The sequence below is a fragment of the Eriocheir sinensis genome, chromosome 19 (genome assembly GCF_024679095.1).
Source record: "Eriocheir sinensis breed Jianghai 21 chromosome 19, ASM2467909v1, whole genome shotgun sequence".
Classification (NCBI taxonomy): domain Eukaryota; kingdom Metazoa; phylum Arthropoda; class Malacostraca; order Decapoda; family Varunidae; genus Eriocheir; species Eriocheir sinensis.
In genome coordinates, this window is record NC_066527.1 from 12651503 (window position 1) to 12676166 (window position 24664).

The window sequence follows — 24664 nt, forward strand, 5'->3', positions numbered from 1 at the left end:
TTCCCTTCACCCATCACCCTCCACCCTCAGAACATGAACTCCTTGCTACCCTCACTCTTCACCCTCCACCCCAGAACATGAACCCCCTTGCTCCCCTTGCCCTCCCCACAACTCACACCCCCAGAACATGAACTCCTTCCTTCCCTTCCCTTCACCCATCACCCTCCACCCCAGAACATGAACCCCCTTGCCCTCCCCACAACTCACACCCCCAGAACATGAACTCCTTCCTTCCCTTCCCTTCACCCTCCACCCCAGAACATGAACTCCTTCCTTCCCTTCCCTTCACCCATCACCCTCCACCCCCAGAACATGAACTCCTTCCTTCCCTTCCCATCACCCTCCACCCCAGAACATGAACTCCTTCCTTCCCTTCACCCATCACCCTCCACCCCCAGAACATGAACTCCTTCCTTCCCTTCACCCATCACCCTCCACCCCAGAACATGAACTCCTTCCTTCCCTTCCCTTCACCCTCCACCCCATAACATGAACTCCTTCCTTCCCTTCCCTTCACCCATCACCCTCCACCCCAGAACATGAACTCCTTCCTTCCCTTCCCTTCACCCATCACCCTCCACCCCAGAACATGAACTCCTTCCTTCCCTTCACCCATCACCCTCCACCCCCAGAACATGAACTCCTTCCTTCCCTTCACCCATCACCCTCCACCCCCAGAACATGAACTCCTTCCTTCCCTTCACCCATCACCTCCACCCCAGAACATGAACTCCTTCCTTCCTTCCCTTCACCCATCACCTCCACCCCACCCCAGAACATGAACTCCTTCCTTCCCTTCCCTTCACCCATCACCCTCCACCCCAGAACATGAACTCCTTCCTTCCCTTCCCTTCACCCTCCACCCCAGAACATGAACTCCTTCCTTCCTTCCCTTCACCCTCCACCCCAGAACATGAACTCCTTCCTTCCTTCACCCATCACCCTCCACCCCAGAACATGAACTCCTTCCTTCCCTTCCCATCACCCTCCACCCCAGAACATGAACTCCTTCCTTCCCTTCCCTTCACCCTCCACCCCAGAACATGAACTCCTTCCTTCCTTCCTTCACCCATCACCCTCCACCCCCAGAACATGAACTCCTTCCTTCCCTTCCCATCACCCTCCACCCCAGAACATGAACTCCTTCCTTCCTTCCCTTCTCCCTCCACCCCAGAACATGAACTCCTTCCTTCCCTTCCCTTCACCCATCACCCTCCACCCCAGAACATGAACTCCTTCCTTCCCTTCCCATCACCCTCCACCCCAGAACATGAACTCCTTCCTTCCCTTCCCATCACCTCCACCCCCAGAACATGAACTCCTTCCTTCCTTCCTTCACCCGCCACCCCAGAACATGAACTCCTTACTTCCCTTCACCCATCACCCTCCACCCCCAGAACATGAACTCCTTCCTTCCCTTCCCATCACCCTCCACCCCAGAACATGAACTCCTTCCTTCCCTTCCCATCACCCTCCACCCCAGAACATGAACTCCGTCCTTCCTTCCCATCACCTCCACCCCAGAACATGAACTCCTTCCTTCCCTTCACCCATCACCCTCCACCCCCAGAACATGAACTCCTTCCTTCCTTTCCCATTACCCTCCACCCCCAGAACATGAACTCCTTCCTTCCCTTCCCTTCACCCTCCACCCCCAGAACATGAACTCCTTCCTTCCCTTCCCATCACCCTCCACCCCAGAACATGAACTCCTTCCTTCCCTTCCCATCACCCTCCACCCCCAGAACATGAACTCCTTCCTTCCTTCCCATCACCCTCCACCCCAGAACATGAACTCCTTCCTTCCTTCCCTTCACCCATCACCCTCCACCCCAGAACATGAACTCCTTCCTTCCCATCACCCTCCACCCCAGAACATGAACTCCTTCCTTCCTTCCCATCACCCTCCACCCCAGAACATGAACTCCTTCCTTCCCTTCCCATCACCCTCCACCCCAGAACATGAACTCCTTCCTTCCCTTCCCATCACCCTCCACCCCCAGAACATGAACTCCTTCCTTCCCTTCACCCATCACCCTCCACCCCAGAACATGAACTCCTTCCTTCCCTTCCCTTCACCCATCACCCACCACCCCAGAACATGAACTCCTTCCTTCCCTTCCCATCACCCTCCACCACAGAACATGAACTCCTTCCTTCCCTTCACCCAACACCCACCACCCCAGAACATGAACTCCTTCCTTCCCTTCCCATCACCCTCCACCCCCAGAACATGAACTCCTTCCTTCCTTCCCTTCACCCTCCACCCCCAGAACATGAACTCCTTCCTTCCCTTCACCCATCACCCTCCACCCCAGAACATGAACTCCTTCCTTCCCTTCCCATCACCCTCCACCCCCAGAACATGAACTCCTTCCTTCCTTCCCCTCACCTCCACCCCAGAACATGAACTCCTTCCTTCCCTTCACCATCACCCTCCACCCCAGAACATGAACTCCTTCCTTCCTTCCCATCACCCTCCACCCCAGAACATGAACTCCTTCCTTCCTTCACCCATCACCCTCCACCCCAGAACATGAACTCCTTCCTTCCCTTACCATCACCCTCCACCCCAGAACAAGAACTCCATCCATCCTTCCCATCACCCTCCACCCCAGAACATGAACTCCTTCCTTCCTTCCCTTCACCCATCACCCTCCACCCCAGAACATGAACTCCTTCCTTCCCTTCACCCTCCACCCCAGAACATGAACCTTCCTTCCTTCCCCATCACCTCCACCCCAGAACATGAACTCCTTCCTTCCCTTCACCCATCACCGTCCACCCCCAGAACATGAACTCCTTCCTTCCTTCCCTTCACCCTCCACCCCAGAACATGAACTCCTTCCTTCCCTTCCCTTCACCCTCCACCCCAGAACATGAACTCCTTCCTTCCCTTCACCCATCACCCTCCACCCCAGAACATGAACTCCTTCCTTCCCTTCACCCCACCCCCTCCACCCCAGAACATGAACTCCTTCCTTCCCTTCCTTCACCCTCCACCCCAGAACATGAACTCCTTCCTTCCTTCCCTTCACCCTCCACCCCAGAACATGAACTCCTTCCTTCCCTTCCCTTCACCCTCCACCCCCAGAACAGGAACTCGTTCCTTCCTTCCCTTCACCCTCCACCCCCAGAACATGAACTCCTTCCTTCCCTTCCCTTCACCCTCCACCCCCAGAACATGAACTCCTTCCTTCCTTCACCCATCACCTCCACCCCAGAACATGAACTCCTTCCTTCCTTCCCATCACCCTCCACCCCCAGAACATGAACTCCTTCCTTCCCTTCCCTTCACCCATCACCCTCCACCCCAGAACATGAACTCCTTCCTTCCCTTCCCTTCACCCTCCACCCCAGAACATGAACTCCTTCCTTCCCTTCCCATCACCCTCCACCCCAGAACATGAACTCCTTCCTTCCCTTCCTTCACCCATCACCTCCACCCCAGAACATGAACTCCTTCCTTCCTTCACCCATCACCTCCACCCCCAGAACATGAACTCCTTCCTTCCCTTCCCATCACCCTCCACCCCAGAACATGAACTCCTTCCTTCCTTCCCTTCCTTCCTTCACCATCACCCTCCACCCCAGAACATGAACTCCTTCCTTCCCTTCCTTCACCCATCACCTCCACCCCCAGAACATGAACTCCTTCCTTCCCTTCCCTTCACCTCCACCCCAGAACATGAACTCCTTCCTTCCCTTCCCTTCACCCAACACCATCCACCCCAGAACATGAACTCCTTCCTTCCCTTCCCTTCACCCTCCACCCCAGAACATGAACTCCTTCCTTCCCTTCCCTTCACCCTCCACCCCCAGAACATGAACTCCTTCCTTCCCTTCCTTCACCCTCCACCCCCAGAACATGAACTCCTTCCTTCCCTTCCCTTCACCCTCCACCCCAGAACATGAACTCCTTCCTTCCCTTCCCTTCACCCATCACCCTCCACCCCCAGAACATGAACTCCTTCCTTCCCTTCCCTTCACCCTCCACCCCCAGAACATGAACTCCTTCCTTCCCTTCCCGGAACCCTCCACCCCAGAACCTGAACTCCTTCCTTCCCTTCACCCATCACCCTCCACCCCCAGAACATGAACTCCTTCCTTCCTTCCCTTCACCCTCCACCCCAGAACATGAACTCCTTCCTTCCCCTTCACCCATCACCTCCACCCCAGAACATGAACTCCTTCCTTCCTTCCCTTCACCCATCACCCTCCACCCCAGAACATGAACTCCTTCCTTCCTTCCCTTCACCCTCCACCCCAGAACATGAACTCCTTCCTTCCCTTCACCCATCACCCTCCACCCCAGAACATGAACTCCTTCCTTCCCTTCCCTTCACCCATCACCCTCCACCCCCAGAACATGAACTCCTTCCTTCCCTTCCCTTCACCCTCCACCCCCAGAACATGAACTCCTTCCTTCCCTTCCCATCACCCTCCACCCCAGAACATGAACTCCTTCCTTCCCTTCCCATCACCCTCCACCCCAGAACATGCCCATCACCCTCCACCCCAGAACATGAACCTTCCTTCCCTTCACCCATCACCCTCCACCCCAGAACATGAACTCCTTCCTTCCCTTCCTTCCATCACCCTCCACCCCAGAACATGAACTCCTTCCTTCCCCTTCCCTTCACCCTCCACCCCAGAACATGAACTCCTTCCTTCCCTTCCCTTCACCCCAGAACATGAACTCCTTCCTTCCTTCCTTCCCATCACCCTCCACCCCAGAACATGAACTCCTTCCTTCCCTTCACCCATCACCTCCACCCCAGAACATGAACTCCTTCCTTCCTTCCTTCCCCATCACCCTCCACACCCAGAACATGAACTCCTTCCCTTCCCTTCCCATCACCCTCCACCCCAGAACATGAACTCCTTCCTTCCCTTCCCATCACCCTCCACCCCAGAACATGAACTCATTCCTTCCCTTCCCTTCACCCATCACCTCCACCCCAGAACATGAACTCCTTCCTTCCCTTCCTCCACCCCCAGAACATGAACTCCTTCCTTCCCTTCCTTCACCCATCACCCTCCACCCCAGAACATGAACTCCTTCCTTCCTTCCCATCACCCTCCACCCCAGAACATGAACTCCTTCCTTCCCTTCCTTCACCCTCCACCCCAGAACATGAACTCCTTCCTTCCCTTCCTTCACCCATCACCTCCACCCCAGAACATGATCTCCTTCCTTCCCTTCCCATCACCCTCCACCCCAGAACATGAACTCCTTCCCTTCCTTCCCATCACCCTCCACCCCAGAACATGAACTCCTTCCTTCCCTTCCCATCACCCTCCACCCCCAGAACATGAACTCCCTTCCCTTCCCATCACCTCCACCCCAGAACATGAACTCCTTCCTTCCCTTCCCATCACCTCCACCCCAGAACATGAACTCCTTCCTTCCTTCCCATCACCCTCCACCCCAGAACATGAACTCCTTCCTTCCCTTCCCCTCACCCTCCACCCCAGAACATGAACTCCTTCTTCCCTTCCCATCACCCTCCACCCCAGAACATGAACTCCTTCCTTCCCTTCCCTTCACCCTCCACCCCAGAACATGAACTCCTTCCTTCCCTTCCACCACCCTCCACCCCCGAACATGAACTCCTTCCTTCCCTTCCCATCACCCTCCACCCTCAGAACATGAACTCCTTCCTTCCTTCCCTTCACCCATCACCCTCCACCCCAGAACATGAACTCCTTCCTTCCTTCCCATCACCCTCCACCCCAGAACATGAACTCCTTCCTTCCCTTCCCAACACCCCCCACCCCAGAACATGAACTCCTTCCTTCCCTTCCCTTCACCCATCACCTCCACCCCAGAACATGAACTCCTTCCTTCCTTCCTTCCTTCCCATCACCTTCCACCCCAGAACATGAACTCCTTCCTTCCCTTCCCATCACCCTCCACCCCAGAACATGAACTCCTTCCTTCCTTCACCTCCACCCCAGAACATGAACTCCTTCCTTCCTTCCCATCACCCTCCACCCCAGAACATGAACTCCTTCCTTCCTTCACCCATCACCCTCCACCCCAGAACATGAACTCCTTCCTTCCTTCCCATCACCCTCCACCCCCAGAACATGAACCTTCCTTCCCTTCCCATCACCCTCCACCCCAGAACATGAACTCCTTCCTTCCTTCCCATCACCCTCCACCCCAGAACATGAACTCCTTCCTTCCTTCCCATCACCCTCCACCCCAGAACATGAACTCTTCCTTCCTTCCCTTCACCCATCACCCTCCACCCCAGAACATGAACTCCTTCCTTCCCTTCCCATCACCCTCCACCCCAGAACATGAACTCCTTCCTTCCTTCACCCATCACCCTCCACCCCAGAACATGAACTCCTTCCTTCCCTTCCATCACCCTCCACCCCAGAACATGAACTCCTTCCTTCCCTTCCCATCACCTCCACCCCAGAACATGAACTCCTTCCTTCCCTTCCTTCACCCTCACCTCCACCCCAGAACATGAACTCCTTCCTTCCTTCCCATCACCCTCCACCCCAGAACATGAACTCCTTCCTTCCCTTCCCTTACCCATCACCCTCCACCCCAGAACATGAACTCCTTCCTTCCCTTCCCATCACCCTCCACCCCCAGAACATGAACTCCTTCCTTCCCTTCCCTTCACCCAAAACCCACCACCCCAGAACATGAACTCCTTCCTTCCTTCCCATCACCCTCCACCCCAGAACATGAACTCCTTCCTTCCCTTCCCATCACCCTCCACCCCATAACATTAACTCCTTCCTTACCTTCCCTTCACCCTCCACCCCAGAACATGAACTCCTTCCTTCCCTTCCTTCACCCATCACCCTCCACCCCAGAACATGAACTCCTTCCTTCCCTTCCCATCCCCCTCCCAGAACATGAACCTCCACCCCCAGAACATGAACTCCTTCCTTCCTTCCCTTCACCCATCACCTCCACCCCAGAACATGAACTCCTTCCTTCCCTTCCCATCACACTCCACCACCAGAACATGAACCCCTTCCTTCCTTCCTTCACCCATCACCCTCCACCCCAGAACATGAACTCCTTCCTTCCTTCCTTCACCCATCACCCTCCACCCCAGAACATGAACTCCTTCCTTCCCTTCCCATCACCATCCCCCCCAGAACATGAACTCCTTCCTTCCCTTCACCCTTCACCCTCCACCCCAGAACATGAACTCCTTCCTTCCTTCCTTCACCCATCACCCTCCACCCCAGAACATGAACTCCTTCCTTCCCTTCCCTTCACCCTTCACCCCAGAACATGAACTCCTTCCTTCCCTTCCTTCACCCTCCACCCCCAGAACATGAACTCCTTCCTTCCCTTCACCCATCACCCTCCACCCCAGAACATGAACTCCTTCCTTCCTTCCCATCACCCTCCACCCCAGAACATGAACTCCTTCCTTCCTTCCCTTCACCCATCACCCTCCACCCCAGAACATGAACTCCTTCCTTCCCTTCCCATCACCCTCCACCCCAGAACATGAACTCCTTCCTTCCCTTACCATCACCCTCCACCCCCAGAACATGAACTCCTTCCTTCCCTTCCCTTCACCCAACACCCTCCACCCCAGAACATGAACTCCTTCCTTCCTTCCCATCACCTCCACCCCAGAACATGAACTCCTTCCTTCCCTTCCTTCACCCCTCCACCCCAGAACATGAACTCCTTCCTTCCCTTCCTTCACCCATCACCCTCCACCCCAGAACATGAACTCCTTCCTTCCTTCCCTTCACCCTCCACCCCAGAACATGAACTCCTTCCTTCCCTTCCTTCACCTCCACCCCAGAACATGAACTCCTTCCTTCCCTTCCCATCACCCTCCACCCCAGAACATGAACTCCTTCCTTCCCTTCCCTTCACCCATCACCCTCCACCCCAGAACATGAACTCCTTCCTTCCCTTCCCATCACCCTCCACCCCCAGAACATGAACTCCTTCCTTCCCTTCCCTTCACCCATCACCCTCCACCCCAGAACATGAACTCCTTCCTTCCCTTCCCATCACCCTCCACCCCAGAACATGAACTCCTTCCTTCCCTTCCCTTCACCCTCCACCCCAGAACATGAACTCCTTCCTTCCCTTCCCTTCACCCTCCACCCCCAGAACATGAACTCCTGCCTTCCCTTCCCGTCACCCTCCACCCCAGAACATGAACTCCTTCATTGCCGTCCCTTCACCCTCCACCCCCAGAACATGAACTCCTTCCTTCCCTTCCCATCACCCTCCACCCCCAGAACATGAACTCCTTCCTTCCCTTCCCATCACCCTCCACCCCAGAACATGAACTCCTTCCTTCCCTTCCCTTCACCCATCACCCTCCACCCCAGAACATGAACTCCTTCCTTCCTTCCCATCACCCTCCACCCCCAGAACATGAACTCCTTCCTTCCTTCCCTTCACCCATCACCCTCCACCCCAGAACATGAACTCCTTCCTTCCTTCCCATCACCCTCCACCCCAGAACATGAACTCCTTCCTTCCTTCCCGTCACCCATCACCCTCCACCCCAGAACATGAACTCCTTCCTTCCCTTCCCATCACCTCCACCCCAGAACATGAACTCCTTCCTTCCCTTCCTTCACCCTTCACCCTCCACCCCCAGAACATGAACTCCTTCCTTCCCTTCCCTTCACCCATCACCCTCCACCCCAGAACATGAACTCTTCCTTCCTTCCCATCACCCTCCACCCCAGAACATGAACTCCTTCCTTCCCTTCCCATCACCCTCCACCCCAGAACATGAACTCCTTCCTTCCCTTCCCTTCACCCTCCACCCCCAGAACATGAACTCCTTCCCTTCCCATCACCATCCACCCCAGAACATGAACTCCTTCCTTCCCTTCCCATCACCCTCCACCCCAGAACATGAACTCCTTCCTTCCCTTCCCATCACCCTCCACCCCAGAACATGAACTCCTTCCTTCCCTTCACCCATCACCCTCCACCCCAGAACCTGAACTCCGTCCTTCCCTTCCTTCCCTTCCCTGCACCCTCCACCCCAGAACATGAACTCCTTCCTTCCCTTCCCATCACCCTCCACCCCCAGAACATGAACTCCTTCCTTCCCTTCCCATCACCCTCCACCCCCAGAACATGAACTCCTTCCTTCCCTTCACCCATCACCCTCCACCCTCAGAACATGAACCCCCTTGCTCCCCTTGCCCTCCCCACAACTCACACCCCCAGAACATGAACTCCTTCCTTCCCTTCCCTTCACCTTCCATCCTCAGAACATGAACCCCCTTGCTCCCCTTGCCCTCCCCACAACTCACACCCCCAGAACATGAACCCCCTTGCTCCCCTTGCCCTCCCCACAACTCACACCCCAGAACATGAACCCTTGCTCCCTTGCCCTCCACAACTCACACCCCCACAACATGAACCACCTTGCTCCCCTTGCCCTCCCCACAACTCACACCCCCAGAACATGAACCCCCTTGCTCCCCTTGCCCTTCCCACAACTCACACCCCCAGAACATGAACCCCCTTGCTCCCCTTGCCCTCCCCACAACTCACACCCCCAGAACATGAACCCCTTGCTCCCTTGCCTCCCCACAACTCACACCCCAGAACATGAACCCCTTGCTCCCCTTGCCGTCCCCACAACTCACACCCCCAGAACATGAACCCCTTGCTCCCCTTGCCCTCCCCACAACTCACACCCCCAGAACATGAACCCCCTTGCTCCCCTTGCCCTCCCCACAACTCACACCCCAGAACATGAACCCCTTGCTCCCTTGCCCTCCCCCCAACTCACACCCCCAGAACATGAACCCCCTTGCTCCCCTTGCCCTTCCCACAACTCACACCCCCAGAACATGAACCCCCTTGCTCCCCTTGCCCTCCCCACAACTCACACCCTCAGCACATGAACCCCTTGCTCCCCTTGCCCTTCCCACAACTCACACCCCCAGAACATGAACTCCTTCCTTCCCTTCACCTATCACCCTCCACCCTCCAAACATGAATTTCTTGCTCCCCTCACTCTTCACCCTCCACCCCAGAACATGAACTCCCTTCCCTTCCCATCACCCTCCACTGTTCACTCTCAACCCCCAGACACCATCAGCATTGAGCAGAGCATCGCCGCCACCTTCCAGCTGCGTAACTACAAGGATGTAATTGTGAACACCGTGGAGCCCAAGGCAGTGGAGCTGGAGTTGGTGGAGCTGACCTTCAAGGACCAGTACCTCGGCCGCTCAGACATGTGGAGACTCAAGATGCACCTCGTGAGTGTGTGGGAGGGGGAGTTAGAGAATGTGAGGGGTGTGGGGGAGAATGTGAGGGGTGTGGGGGGGAGAACATGAGGGATGTGAGGGGCTGTTTGTAGAGCGTGGGTGTGGCTTGTTGGAAAGGGAGGTTGAAGGGGGTATGGGTGAGTCTCTTCAGGGGGTGCAACAGGAGATGTAGAGTGTGGGTGTGGCAAGATGTGGACTGAAGGAGCTGAGTACAGTGCTGGGAGTATGGAGATTGAGGTGGTTTGGGCATGTGAAGAGTAGGGGTGACAAGGAGTCATTGGAGAGAGTAGTTTGGGTGGAAGTGCCAGGTCACCACCCACCAGGCAGGCCAAAGAAGACATGGAGGCAGCGTGCTGAAGAGGATGTGGTAGCATTGGCCACTGGAGAGGCTGAGGCAATGGACAGAAATAGCTGGAATCATATCTTCGACTATGTAACCTCATAAGTAATTATGGGAAAACCTGATGTTAAACATGATGACGATGGGTGTGGCTCTGTTGAAAAGGGATGTGAAAGGGGGGTTGAGTTTCTTCAGGGGGTGCATGAGGGAATGTGATTGTGCTTGATAGTGTTTGCTTGTGTGTGGCCATGATAGGGGATGGGGGTGTGGCTGTGTGGGTGTACAGCCATTCATTCTTTTAATTATTCACTCAGTCAGTTGGACAGTTATTCAGCCATTCACTTGCTAATTGATTGACTCATTCACTCCCTCACTCGGTAGAAAGATGCACACACACACACACACACACACACACACACACACACACACTCACACCTTATTCACTACTCCGCAGGCAAACTCAGTCGTGTACCTCAACAAGAAGATAGAGTTCTGTACCAGCAGCATACGCTCGCAGGTGTACGAGATGTGGGCCCAGGGCGGCAAGGTGGCCTGCGGAGTGGTCACCGACAGCACTAAGGTGAGGCTGACGTAGCTTTTATTCTTACAGTGCAGGAGACAGACTGATGGTAAAACAAAAAAGTAAGAAAATTCCTTCAACTTGCTGATCCCACATAGAAAGCATGAGTGCCAGAAGTAGGTGCCAAAGTTTTGTTAGGTGCCATTGCTTCCTTCCCTTACACTCTCCCTGCCCCCACCAGTCACACCATTTCCTCCATCTCCCTTTTATCTATATCCCTCCCTGACACTCCCTGCCCCTCCAAGTCATCCTGTTTCCTTACTCTCCCTGGTACCTGTCTCTATCTTTGGCACTTCACTTTTACCCACATGTCACTCTGCTTCTTTCATCTCCCTGTTATCCATATCCCTTCCTGATACTCCCTGCCCTCCAAGTCATCCTGTTTCCCTTTCTTTCCCTGTTCTGTTTCTCTCCTTGACACTTAACTTTTATCCACAAGTCACACTATTTCTTCTGCCTTCCTGCCAAAGTAGTGAAGTCCTTTACCAGCAATGTCTACCTCCATTTCCTTGTTTATTTATGTTTCCTTCCTTGAGTCGTGGTATTTCCCTGTTGATCATATCCTCTGCCTGCCTGCACAGGTGGTGTACCGCTCCTCCACCAGCATGGTCTACCTCTTCATCCAGATGAGCTCCGAGATGTGGGACTTCGATCTCTACGGTGACCTCTACTTTGAGAAGGCAGTCAATGGCTTCCTCTCAGAGCTGTTTTTCAAGTGGAAGGTGGGAGACTAGGGGCTGCAACTGCTGCTCTTTTGGTTCTGTGTGTCTATTCTGTCTTTTGCCTCATATCACTTTCATTTAGTTTATTTCTTCATTTCCCTGAGGCATTTTTTTTATATATTTATTTTATTCATATCCCTGAGGCATGAGGATAAAGATTTCATGTTTGTCAATGTGTGTCATAAGAGATTACAAAGAACAATGCTTTCATGTGTAATGGTCAACAATTTCACTCTTCCTCGGTTGCTCCAATAGAAGGAAGGCAGCAACCACGACGTGACCATTGTGTTGTTCTCCCGCACCTACTACAAGGCCTCCAGCATAGACGAGTTCCCCTCCTACATGCGGGAGTGCCTGCAGGAGGACTACAAGGGAAGGTTCTATGAGGACTTCTACAGGTTAGTAACAGGAGTGCACAGGTTACCCCTGAACTGTACTGTGGGCTCCCAAATACATTCACCGTGTGATGGACGACACGGGTTCTAATCCCCACACTACCGCCTCAGATTTTTCAGTCACCGCCGAGTAGCTTAAAACTACCCAAATGCTGTCCTGAAGACCACCCATCAACTCGGACACTAGAGGAAACCGTCCAAGTGAATCAAGAACGAGTTCCGGGGGGCAGCATGAGCCAAGAGAAGATGGCGCCACTATAAACATTTGCCTGCGCCATGACGGGCTGGGGCCGACTACCATCCAGGCCCCTCAAGAAAGCCTACTGGCGCTATATGTGTACACTTAAAAAAGAAAAAAGAAAAAGAAAAGGTAGCACAGTGATTTGGTGAATCATTAGCTCATGCTGTTTGAAATCACACTATTATATACATGTGACCTATGAGCTGCACTTTTTTTGTGCAGTCCGTAGCACCAGTAGACTTTCATGCATAGGCGGATCCAGGGGGGGGGCCACGGGGCCATGGCCCCCCCCAAACGCTCTGAGAGTATGTTTTGGCCCCCCCCAAAGAAATTCGTTACAGATACTGTCAGCCTCCCTCAATCATATACATATCATGTAGAACTCGATAGTCGATACTGCATCGCTCTACTACATAAAACAAAATCCAATTCTATGGCCTCAATGCAGAATTAAGCGCTGAGAAGGAAGGCCTCTTCGGCCAATCAGCGATTAGGGAAAATACCAAGGTTGAGCTTCAGCAAGGACTTCTAAATATAGAATTTACTCAGGGCGTGCGCTGTCGAATCTTTAGCCCATAAACCTCGGGCTAGGGGTCTATTGTCACTCTCCCAGCCTTGAGCGATACTGCAAATTTTTGGAAAAATAGGTGTTGTTCACCAATGCCCTGTGTGGTAATTTCAAACGAAAACATAATAGTTTTTACTGCTATCTCATCGCCAATCCTTCCTCCTCTGCTCCTCATGATGAAAGATATTGGAAGTGTCTAGGTTGAACCACGGCAGAGATATGATGTTGGGAAGAGGTACCATTTTCTGCTGTCGAGCGCACTTGTTCAGGCGGGTGCTGTTGACCTGGGCCTTGGTCTCCTGCCCGCCGCCATCACACAATCGTAGGCATCCTTTCCTACCAGCTCGATTATTCATATTAGGCTACATATTTCGTATGTTTGACTCTCATAAAAAATACGATGTGATTATTGTGATTCTTATATGTTATATATTAATATATGCTTAATAAAGACCAAAAGTATTCTGGATCTAATTCTTGAGTTATGCCCCTGAAAAGCACAATGCAATCCGATGTGACTTAATTCCATGTGTACAGTCCGTCGTCGATGAACAGTTGGCCCCCCCCAAAACTCAAGGCTGGATCCGCCCTTGCTTTCATGGGGGCAATGTTGGTTGGCTCCATCCTGTGTGGCAGATGAATTGTATTTTGTGGTTGCTGTGATACATATACGTGACTTCTGATATATGACTGCTTGGCTGATGGTGTCCCGCAGTGCTCATTTTGACTGAAGTAACTGAAGCTAGGGTTGATTGATGGTCATCTGGACAGCCTGTAGGTAGTCTTTGGCCATTTGACGATGGTTTAATATTGCCTGTTGATTGTAGCAAGACTCAAGCCCAGGTCCTTGGCAGATTTTTTTTTTTCAGGAAAGGAAGCAGCTCAAGGGCATAAGAAAGTGTAGAAAAAAAGCCTGCCAAACGCTGCTCCTAAAAAAAGATAAAAGTAAAGAGTGGCCAAAAGAGAGGTCAGTTTCAGGTGGAGAGGTGTCTTGATTGATTTAGGTTCTCACTACCTTCCACCGGCTCTCCTTGCCTCTGTTTGCATAACATTGTTTCTCATCACATTCCATTCATATAGCTCTCCTGCTTGGGTAATTATTAGAGACTTGCTCACCCAACTAGACAATTTTTGGTTGAATATTTTGGATCTCATTCTACTTGTGAATTGTTTTACTTGATCTCACACTGTTCAGGACTCCACTGTATTTTCCTTCTCTCCATCCTTTCCTCATCGCAGGACATTTAACACTTTCCTTCAGAGTTGCGGTGCAGAATGAACGCTACGACGACTGGTCCCCAACACTGACACGTCTGCGCCGCATGTTCAACAATTACCTGCCCAGCGTCCTGCACCACCACCGCCAGCCGGGGGTGTCCGTGCCCGAGGCTGTCAACTCATCAGCCTCGCAGGGAAACTTTCTCGAGGTCCTCAACATATCACTCAATGGTAGGAGGCCGTGGAGGGAGGTGGGGAGGAGGGGTGATTGTGCATCTTAGTGGGATTACAGTACATTCACTTGTTTGCATGCAGCTGTTACCTCTTAGTTCAAGGAAAACAACCCAGAAAAATTAGCAGAGGTATAAGAAGCATCATTGTCTTGGCAGAGAATGTTGTTTTTGTTATGAACTGGTATCTGTATTTGGTAAGGTATACACTATACACATATGCACTCTGCCAAGAATAACACAGGAAAGCATGTATAAATTCTTTTCCAATATCAAACTTTACTTATTTCAACAACATATAATCTTTATGACTTAGCTCAATTTCCTTCAGTATTTTTTTCTGATAGAAGAATTAATTGGAAGCATGTGTATGAATTGGCTTGCATATATCTTGTTCTTTGTTTTTTGGAAGCTGTAGTCCGTTCTCCACCACCTGTTTATCTATGTCTGTGTCTTTAAGGGGAGAGAGGCTGAGAAGGGTGATTCTAATGGGAAGGGAGTTTGTGTATGCTTACTCTTCCTCTCTCTCTTTATTATCCTCACCTAACCCCACCTTATCACACCCCTACACTTCTCCCTGCAGTATCTGAAAAGCACTACTTGAATCCCTGCTTTGACTGTACTGAAAGGGAGTTTCTGTATGCTTCCTCTTCCTCTCTCCCTCTATTACCCTCCCCTGACCCAGCCTAACCCCACCTTATCACACCCCTACACTTCTCCCTGCAGTATCTGAAAAGCACTACTTGAATCCCTGCTTTGACTGCACTGGAAGGGAGTTTATGTATCCTTACTCTTCCTCTCTCCCTCGTTTATCCTCCCCAGACCCAGCCTAACCTCACCTAATCACACCCCTACACTTCTCCCTGCAGTGTCTGAAAAGCACTTCTTGAATCCCTGCCTTGACTGCACTGGAAGGGAGCTTCTGTATGCTTACGCTTCCTCTCTCCCTCGTTTATCCTCCCCAGACCCAGCCTAACCCCACCTAATCACACCCCTACACTTCTCCCTGCAGTGTCTGAAAAGCACTTCTTGAATCCCTGCCTTGACTGCACTGGAAGGGAGCTTCTGTATCCTTACTCTTCCTCTCTCCATCATTTATCCTCCCCAGATCCAGTCTAACCCCACCTAATCACACCCCTACACTTCTCCCTGCAGTGTCTGAAAAGCACTACTTGAATCCCAGCTTTGACTGCACTGGAAGGGAGTTTGTGTATGCTTACTCTTCCTGTTTTCTTTTCCTTGTTTATCCTCCCCAAACCCAGCCTAACCTCACATAATCACACCCAACATCTCCCTTTGCAGTGTTAAAGAACCTGGAACAAGGCTTTGACTACACTGGAATGGAGTTTGTGTATGCTTACCCTCCCTGTTCTCTCTCCCTCATATTATCCTCCCTTAACCCAACCTAATTACACCCGAACACCTCCCCTTGCAGTGTTTGAGAAGCACTACCTGGATCGTAGCTTTGACCGCACTGGGCAGGTATCTGTGGTGGTGACTCCTGGTGTGGGGGTGTTTGAGGTGGACCGGGAGCTCACCAACATCACCAAACAACGCATCATCGACAATGGTGTTGGCTCTGACCTTGTGTGTGTCGGGGAGCAGCCCCTGCATGCTGTGCCCCTGCTGAAGGTGGGTGTGTTGGCAATGGGGCTGAGGGATTGTGGCACAGGTTTATTATATGTGTTTATTGAGTGATGGTGTGACTTTGTTTAGGCTCCTTGCTTGCTGTCCAACTCCCTAATGCAGGAATTAAACGGTATTATTCTTTCATCCATTTTATTGGTTAACTCTGGAACAGCTTTCAGTCTCACATTTCCTTTATTTGCTTTTTTCCCTCTTTCAAGACGACATTATCAAGGCACTTCTTCAACCAAATTTAATAATTCAGTTTTTTTGTATCGTCGTCTTTGTGGGTTCAGCATTTTGTGATTTATTCATTCTGTTGCTACTTTCCTTTTGATTAGCTGTTGACCTGTCTCCTTAAAATCAATGGAAAAAGATGGCAAAAAAGAGAATTATGTAACATGCAGCAAAAATAGCAGTTGTGTGATATCAGCATTGCGTCCCCACAGTTCCACAACAAGAAGGGCGGTGTGAACGCAGATGACTACAGCATGCCACACACCTGGATCAACCTCAGCTTCTACTCAGCCAAGAAGAAGCTGGGCTACGGCACCTTCACGCCGCGCATCAAGCTGCCGCCTGAGAAGCTCAAGTCAGCACGGCGGGAGCGGCAGGACTGCCTGGCCTCAGCGCCCTGTATGAAGCCAGCTCTCCAGGACACTGCGCTGCCCAACTCCATCTTTGACTACGACACTTATGATGCGCAGGTCTTCAGGTTGCCAAGCAGTCACAATAATAAGTGAGTATTTGGTCTTGCATTTGTGTTCCAGCATTGTAGTTCTTAACCCTTAGATTACAGCAGTCGTATATATAAGTGTGCTACCACACGCCCCAACAGTACGGGGATCGTATATATAATCATCACACTCTATGCTCCCTACGTTTCAAATATACCGCAAGTTCTTGACTCAGAAGAATGGTAGAGGCATCTGGCATCCATACACACACTCATTCTTCTCCAGCGCACTGCCTACCGAAGGCCACAAATCATTTTCCACATTTGTTCGGAATACATCTGTTATGCCTCGTGACGCATCAAGCAGTTCCTCTGCTCCGGGCGGAAGTAGAGTGCGGGCGAATCAAAATGACAGTGACTGATGACTGCTATGGTAGTGACATTGACAGAGGAGGGAGGGGCAAGTAGGTAGAGAGAGAGAGAGAGAGAGAGAGAGAGAGAGAGAGAGAGAGAGAGAGAGAGAGAGAGTGTGGGGTGCTTCCACGCGACGCGTCACGGCCACGAGAAAATGCGCAATATTTTCAGCTGTCATAACTTTTTTATTATTATTAGGAAAGAAGTTTTATTACACCACCATATATACTAGATGAATATACAATTATTGCAAAGAAGAAAGACACCCTTTCCACCTCTTTTAAATGCCTAAATTTTCCCTGTGCACAGCATCCAGAGAAATGTATCACCACCCGTACTCTAAGGGTTAAACCAGTAGCAGCGACGGGCCAAATGTGTGGCTTTACCGTGTAGCAGCAACAGGCCAAATTTGTGCCGTAATATAAACCCCCCAAAAACAAATGATACATAATCTGATCACAAATGCTTTGATTTTTTCTTATTTTTCTCGCTTAGCGGGACCCGCTGCTACCGGGTCAACCTTTTTAATGTGATAGATCACTTTGAAATTCCAGTTAAACCCTTGGACCCATGCTTTTGTTTCTGTTGATGGAAAGCAGTCAAAGTCATAACCTGACATTTGAAGTGTGTATTACCTGACAGTGTCTCACTTAATCGTACACATTTATGTGTCTTCAGGAAGATATAATTCTTCACATCCTATTATTAATAGTTTTCAGTAGGAAACTAGTGAAAGCTTTAATGTTTTATATGCCCAAAACTCATTCATGGACCCCTTGGACTCCATGGACCACAAGTTAAGAAATCCTATTTTAAAGCATCTCTCTCCCGGCAGGACTTACCGCAGCCTGCAGCGCACCACCACAAGGAAGAAAAACATCCCCGGGCAGCCACCAACCTCCACCTCAGTGCAGCCACTCACTAGGGTCAGCCTCCACCGCAAGCTGTCCGACCCTGACCTCTACAGTGGCATGGAGCAGGTGTGTGTGTGTGTATGTGTTTGTGTATGCCTACGTATGTATATGTGTTTATATTTGTGTGCACATGATGAAACTCCTTTCAACCCTCAGTACATTACATAGATTAACCTCAATCATCCCTTTTCTCTGCCAGATATCCAGTTCCCTGGTGGCCATTGGGACATCAGTGAGCTCAGTGATGGACAAGACACCGGCCATCAACATTCCCGCTCGCATCACTGAGAACAAGACGTACTCACAGTCCTTTGGGGCCCTCAATGTTGAAGGTGTGTGATGGCGGCCCTTCAAAATTTTTGGTGATAGGGACTGAGTCATTAACTCTCTTACTGTAGCTGACTGTCTTCAACCACTTAGTCTGCCTTAGTATGCTTCCCTTGCTGTCTTTTATTGCCATTTTCATGCTCACCGCCCTGCTAAATAGAGTATAGTCAAAGACCATCTTTTTCATCAACTCTTTCCTCAGACTAACTGTTCAACCTTTCAAATCCTATTGCTATGTTGCTCCCCTTGTCATCTTTAATTGTTATGTTCATGCTCACTGCTCATCTGAACCTGCTCATTGCATGCATCCATCCCTCCAGCAGCCTTTCTTTCTACTACGGCACATCTCTTTGTTATCCAGTTTACTAATGTAAGAGACAAGATCCTTGAGAAACTTTGAGCAGGCAAGGAGGGAGTGTCTGGATAGAGAGAGATGGAAACTGTTCTGCCGTGGCCATCCCCTGGTGGGAGCTCCGAGGAGCAGGTGTCAAAGATGAATGAATGAATGAACTAATGTAAGAGTTAACCAGTATCCTCACTTGTTAATTTCTTTCATTGGTCAACTTGGAAACTGACTTGTTTCTGTTGTGTATTACTTTAAAGACAGGAATCTCGACAGACCTCTAAATCTAAATTTGATATTCATTTTCTTTTGGCATTTCATTTTTTATTATAGAAGCAGCAGGCAATAGGCATTTTCTCATACAACCTTTCTGTCACCCACAGGAGTACAGCGTCCACGCACACAGGCTCTGTATGAGGGGGAGGAGACGTCCCCGTCACACTCCATCAAGGTGGGCTCCTCTAATGGCGCCTCCCCCTGCGAGAGGACACAGGTGAGGGTGCTGAGCGGAGCCGTTGTGTTTGCCTGTTTGCCCACACCTCTCCAGTTAGTACTCATAGCGTGGAAAAGACTACAGCAGGCTCCTAAGAATTCAGGGGTACATGAGCTTGTGCTGTTTGAATCAATAAAAACCCTTCTCATAACTTTCTTGCCCTCGGCTGATAAAAACAAAGAAATGGTTAAAAATTCAGCTATCTACTCTGACACAGTATATTGAACAGCTCGTGATAACTTTTTCTTGGCCTCAGATATCACAAAACCAAGAAAAAGAAGGAAACCATCCACTCAGTGACAAAAATGTTCAGGACACCTCATGACAACTTTCTCTTGATCTTAGCTGACAAATTAAAAAAATGCCCTCCACTCAGAAAAAAAAAATACACTTCTTGATAACTTCCTTCTTATCTCAACTGTTGAAAACCTAAACAAATAGAGAAAATTAATGCTATCCACGGACAGAATTTTAATTGCACTTTTAGATGCATAGCCTTCATGACCTCAATTGACAAAGGCTAAGAGAAAAAATTAATGACATCCACTCAGACAAAAAATATTAGATAAACCTCAGAGTCTCTTTCTCTTGACCTCGACTGACAAGAAACGGGCAAAATATCAAGCTGGCAAAAAAAAAAAAATAATAATAATAATACTCCCTCCGAGACAAGATTAAACGAGACAAACTTAAAAAAGAAAAGAAGAAAAATAAAACTCACTCACACAGATAATTAAAATCAAAGTTGGGAGCATTCACCATAGCTACATGCAACCTCTTGTGTTCATAGCCATCTGATTGTCCCTTGAGCCTGTGGTGGGTGAGAACACATTACCCGGGACACAGGGAAAATGCAACAACCGGGCTACCACAGTTTACCCTCCCAGGTTTCCCCAGGTGCCCATTTATCGTTTAGCCCCAAAAGAATTATGGAGAGGTGGGTGGGGTGCATGCTTAACTTCTAGGGCTGGCATTCAAACCCAGACCCGCAGATTCGTAGCTAGGCACGCTAACTGCTACACCATGAAAACACCAGTGAAGTATTATGTTCATCTTATAATACCCTTCTCTTGGGTTCAAATGACAAAAACCTGAGAAGAAGAAAAAAAAAAAAAAAAGTCCATTCACACAAAATATTCAGTGTACCTCATGATGCCTTTCTTTTGACCTCAGCTGACCAAGAACAAGCCCGTGAGCACCCATCGGCCAGGGAGGTCACTCATCAACCCCTTTGACCCCTCACATGTGACCATCAAGCTGACCTCAAACCGAAGGAGGTGGATACACATCTTTCCCAAAGGTGTGTGTGTGTGTTCGTGTGTGTGTGTGTGTGTGTGTGTGTGTGTGTGTGTGTGTGTGTGTGTGTGTGTGTGTGTGTGTGTGTGTGTGTGTGTGTGTGTGTGTGTGTGTGTGTGTGTGTGTGTGTGTGTGTGTGTGTGTGTGTGTGTGTGTGTGTTCGCGTGTGTGTGTGTGTGTGTGTGTGTGTGTGTGTGTGTGTGTGTGTGTGTGTGTGAGTGTGTATTTGTGTGTGTGTGTGTGTGTGTGTACCTACTAGTTGTATTTACTTAGTTGTAGGATTTGATCAAGTGTTAATATTGTGTTGACTTGCCCCATAATGACTTGTATCTAACTTAACCCTTTCCTTAAGACTGGAACGGGGCGACTATCCCCTCAGGCGCAGTCAGGCAGCCCAATGGGGGGTCTCTTTTAACCTCTGTATCTGAGAAACTATTCATCACAGCTAAAAACCAAAAACACCATTGGAAAGAGGAGGTCCAGATTTATAGGAGTCGGTTATGTATGCCTCTCCTGTGAACGTACATGCACGTTCAGGGAGTGTTGAATGTTAACACTTACGCCGGTGCGTGCGTGATGATCAGTCATATTGAGAGAACTGCGGACATCTCTCCTTCAGATTCTGGCAAGGGAGTATTGCCCACTCCAATATTTACAATTATTTGGTCAAAGAATCAGTCGGGTGATAGGTGAAGCTATGCAAAAATGCCGCTATATTGGGCAAGAACATCCACCAGTTACTCGTCCGTAGATTTGCCGCGCTGGGCTGATATGATTTTCCACCAAATTTAGTGAAGAACCCACTCAATTGGCAATCCTGTATTGTGAGAATTAGTGTTGGAACACTCTCGTACACGGGAGATTTGAGTGCGGGTGGAGCTCACAGCGAGCGTTTAGCAATGAAAGGGTTAAACTTTAAGTCATGGATATTTCATGCCTGTACCACCACCTCTTGCATCTGGTGGAAAGCCTTAGAACTGAGAGAGAGGGAGAGAGCAAGGCCAAACAAACACAGGCAGGAAAGGGTGATAGAGACAGACACAGAAAGAGATTAAAAAATTGGACAAAGAACCACTATTAATTATATCTGCACCACTCTCTAAACATACACCACCTTTTTATTCCAACACCTTATTAACCACCACATTTCATCACCACCAGACCAGACCGGCGTACTGATCCAGCAGCACCACTACCAAGTCAACACCAGCAGGGTAAGAGAACAGCCATCACCACTGCTTCTGGACAGAGTGGAGGCTAAGGCTCTTTCGTCTCATCTCTCTCCTCCTCTTACTGAGTCTTCTACTTCTCAAAATTCCGCCGCCATGTTGTCTCCTTTCTATCTTCTATCGATATTTTCACGCTGACTGCTCTTCTGAGCTTGCTAACTGCATACCTTCCCCCCTCCCTCCACGGCCACCGCACATGACTTTCTACTCAAGCTCATCCCTTTACTGTCCAAATCCCTTACGCACGAGTTAACCAGCATCTTCACTTTTTCATCCCTCACGCTGGTAAACTCTGGAACGATCTTTCTTCATCTGTATTCCCTCCTGCCTACGACTTGAACTCATTCAAGAGGAAGGTATCAGGACACCTCTTCTCACGTAATTGACTGCTCTTTCAGGCACTCTCTTCGAATTCTTTACAGGAGCAGCGAGTAGCGGGCTTTTTTTTATTGTTGTTTCCTTTTTTTTGTGCCCTTGTGCTGTCTCCTTCGCTGTAAAAAAATTAAAAAGTGCAGTCAGCTTTATTCCTCTGATGATGTTGTAAAAAAATGCATTTACTCTTTCATACTGCCTCATTTCAGTACTGTCATTCCGTTTGGATTTCTGCAGCTGAGTCTCACTTAAAGCTGTTGGATAGAGTGTTCAACCAGATTAAATTTCTTCTTCCGAATCTCGAGATTAATCTTCGGCATCGTCGCTTGGTGGGATCATTGTCTTATTTTTCAAAATTGTGTCTAATATCGACCATATTTCCCATTGCACCGTCGTTTGCCTGCTCTCTCACAACCATCACGACACTCCTTGGAGCTAAATGACCGTTCCTTGTCTGTCGAAGCCGATGTAATGCATCACAATTTTCCCAGTGGTTTCATCCAACGACCGTCAAACTATGGAATACACTTCCTAATGTGATTATCAATTCTAGTAATTGTGAAACATTTAAAATACATGCCAGATGCCTTTCTTCTCTCTTAGCTCATACCTACTAGATTTTCTCCATCTTCCCTATTCTTTGCTCTCCTTCATTCTGTATTTCCCGATATCGGTGAAGTGTCGTCGCCTGGCCCTTTTGGCTTATAACATTCGTGCTTTCCGGCGGGTCACCTTCATTGATTCATATAATAATAATAATAATAAAAAACACACGCCTCGGGGGGTGAGGCGACGGTTGAATATTGGCGTGCTTCGTGGCGTCCAGGAAGACGCATGTTCACGTCACACCCGCCGCTACAAACAAACTGACAATTTTCAATCACCGCTGAGTGGCCACCCATCAACACGGACTCTTAGATTCTCTCTAAAGAGGACCAAAGATGAGCTCTGAGGGAGCAGCATGGGCCAACAGGATGGCACCACTATAACACTTGCCTGCGCCATAATGGGGGTCAGGCTGATATCAGGCCTACCAAAAAAAAGACTACCGGTGTGGTGTCATGAGACATCCCAAAGATCGTGAGACATCCATCCTGAATACATACATGAATTTCGACGGTACCGTGTCTTTGTCCCGACTTCTTGTCAGGATCTGTCCCACCAAGTTTATTTGTTATTATGAAAGCAAATGATGACGCATGTATGTATATAACTACGATATGAACAATCTCACTTCTTCTTGTGACCTGTTCAACTTTGCATCGCTTTTAGGTCCTCCTTGGTACTCTTTTTACCTTAGACGCTTCACTTACGGTAAAGTAAGTAAGTAAAGGTGGGTTCCACGATGCGAAATTAAGGATGAGATGTCTTAGGACGCGGATGACAGATGACACCACACCGGCGCCAAAGGCGAAACGTAAAACAAAAAGTATTCTAAGACGCTTTGGACTGTCACAACAACTATCTTCCAAGGCCACAAAAGATGATAGGTCAGGTTCTCCAGTGTTCCTCACGCTACATGTGGTACAGAAGCTTTGTCACACTACCACCAGGGTCATAAAACTATACATGGAAATTCTCAACACAATGCCACACGAGTCATGTCGCATGCGTGTGATAGTGCATCGAAATGTCTATGAAGATTATATTACTAAGACTTTTCATAAAATCGTCTCACTTCACTCTATGTGGCTGTCCTCTACCTCTTGAAAAGCCACCGCAGTATTGCTTCCCGTGCTGTCTTTCTGCCAATATTGTCAAGCTAACTGCTCCTCCGTCGCCTTATTCTCTCCTACTCTTTCGTCAGGTCACTCCAGGATCTCTAGGTCTTGTAGTCGTTATATATTCAGAGGTGTTACCGGCTTCACTAACTTCCCACATCGTTCCCTTTTAACCTTTCCTTCCTCGTGTTCCCATGCCTCCTATAGCACATCTACAGTTCGTATCCTCCTCCTCTAACCCTTTAACTTCTTTCATCGTTCCCTCTTCAGCCTTTCCTTCCTCGTGTTCCCAAGCCTCCTATAGCACATCTACAGTTCGTATCCTCACTCCCGCAAAACCCGCGCTGAGCTACTTCTAACATTTGGAACAGGTGAGGCGTGATTTATTTCAGTGACGTGTATCAACCACCTACCTCCCACCCCTGGCTTCCCTACTCCCATCCTCCTTTCCTCCCTTCCCACCCTGCACCTTCCACCTCTCTCTCTCTCTCTCTCTCTCTCTCTCTCTCTCTCTCTCTCTCTCTCTCTCTCTCTCTCTCTCTCTCACTTGCGATGTACATGAGATATGAATACATGCACACGTATGACTTGAATTAATGGCAGATAAATATAAATTATATGAAGTTTGCATCAGCATCAACAGTGATGACAAGGATGACCTGTTTGTCGATGGTGATGAATTTTGAAGTAACATATGTGGTCAGT

At 49.7% G+C, this 24664-nt stretch overlaps 1 protein-coding gene across 1 annotated transcript in view; it reads left to right on the forward strand.

The window, feature by feature from the left end:
- LOC127000975 (GATOR complex protein Iml1-like) overlaps nucleotides 1-24664 on the forward strand; it is a 73919-nt gene that overhangs the window by 7508 nt on the left and 41747 nt on the right. The window contains exons 4-15 of the mRNA XM_050865149.1: nucleotides 10076-10245; nucleotides 11049-11174; nucleotides 11756-11896; nucleotides 12152-12294; nucleotides 14362-14549; nucleotides 15984-16180; nucleotides 16624-16913; nucleotides 18100-18244; nucleotides 18378-18510; nucleotides 19232-19341; nucleotides 20515-20641; nucleotides 21799-21887. Coding sequence (XP_050721106.1) covers nucleotides 10076-10245; nucleotides 11049-11174; nucleotides 11756-11896; nucleotides 12152-12294; nucleotides 14362-14549; nucleotides 15984-16180; nucleotides 16624-16913; nucleotides 18100-18244; nucleotides 18378-18510; nucleotides 19232-19341; nucleotides 20515-20641; nucleotides 21799-21887 — 1859 coding nt within the window. The remainder of the gene's footprint in view (nucleotides 1-10075; nucleotides 10246-11048; nucleotides 11175-11755; nucleotides 11897-12151; nucleotides 12295-14361; nucleotides 14550-15983; nucleotides 16181-16623; nucleotides 16914-18099; nucleotides 18245-18377; nucleotides 18511-19231; nucleotides 19342-20514; nucleotides 20642-21798; nucleotides 21888-24664) is intronic.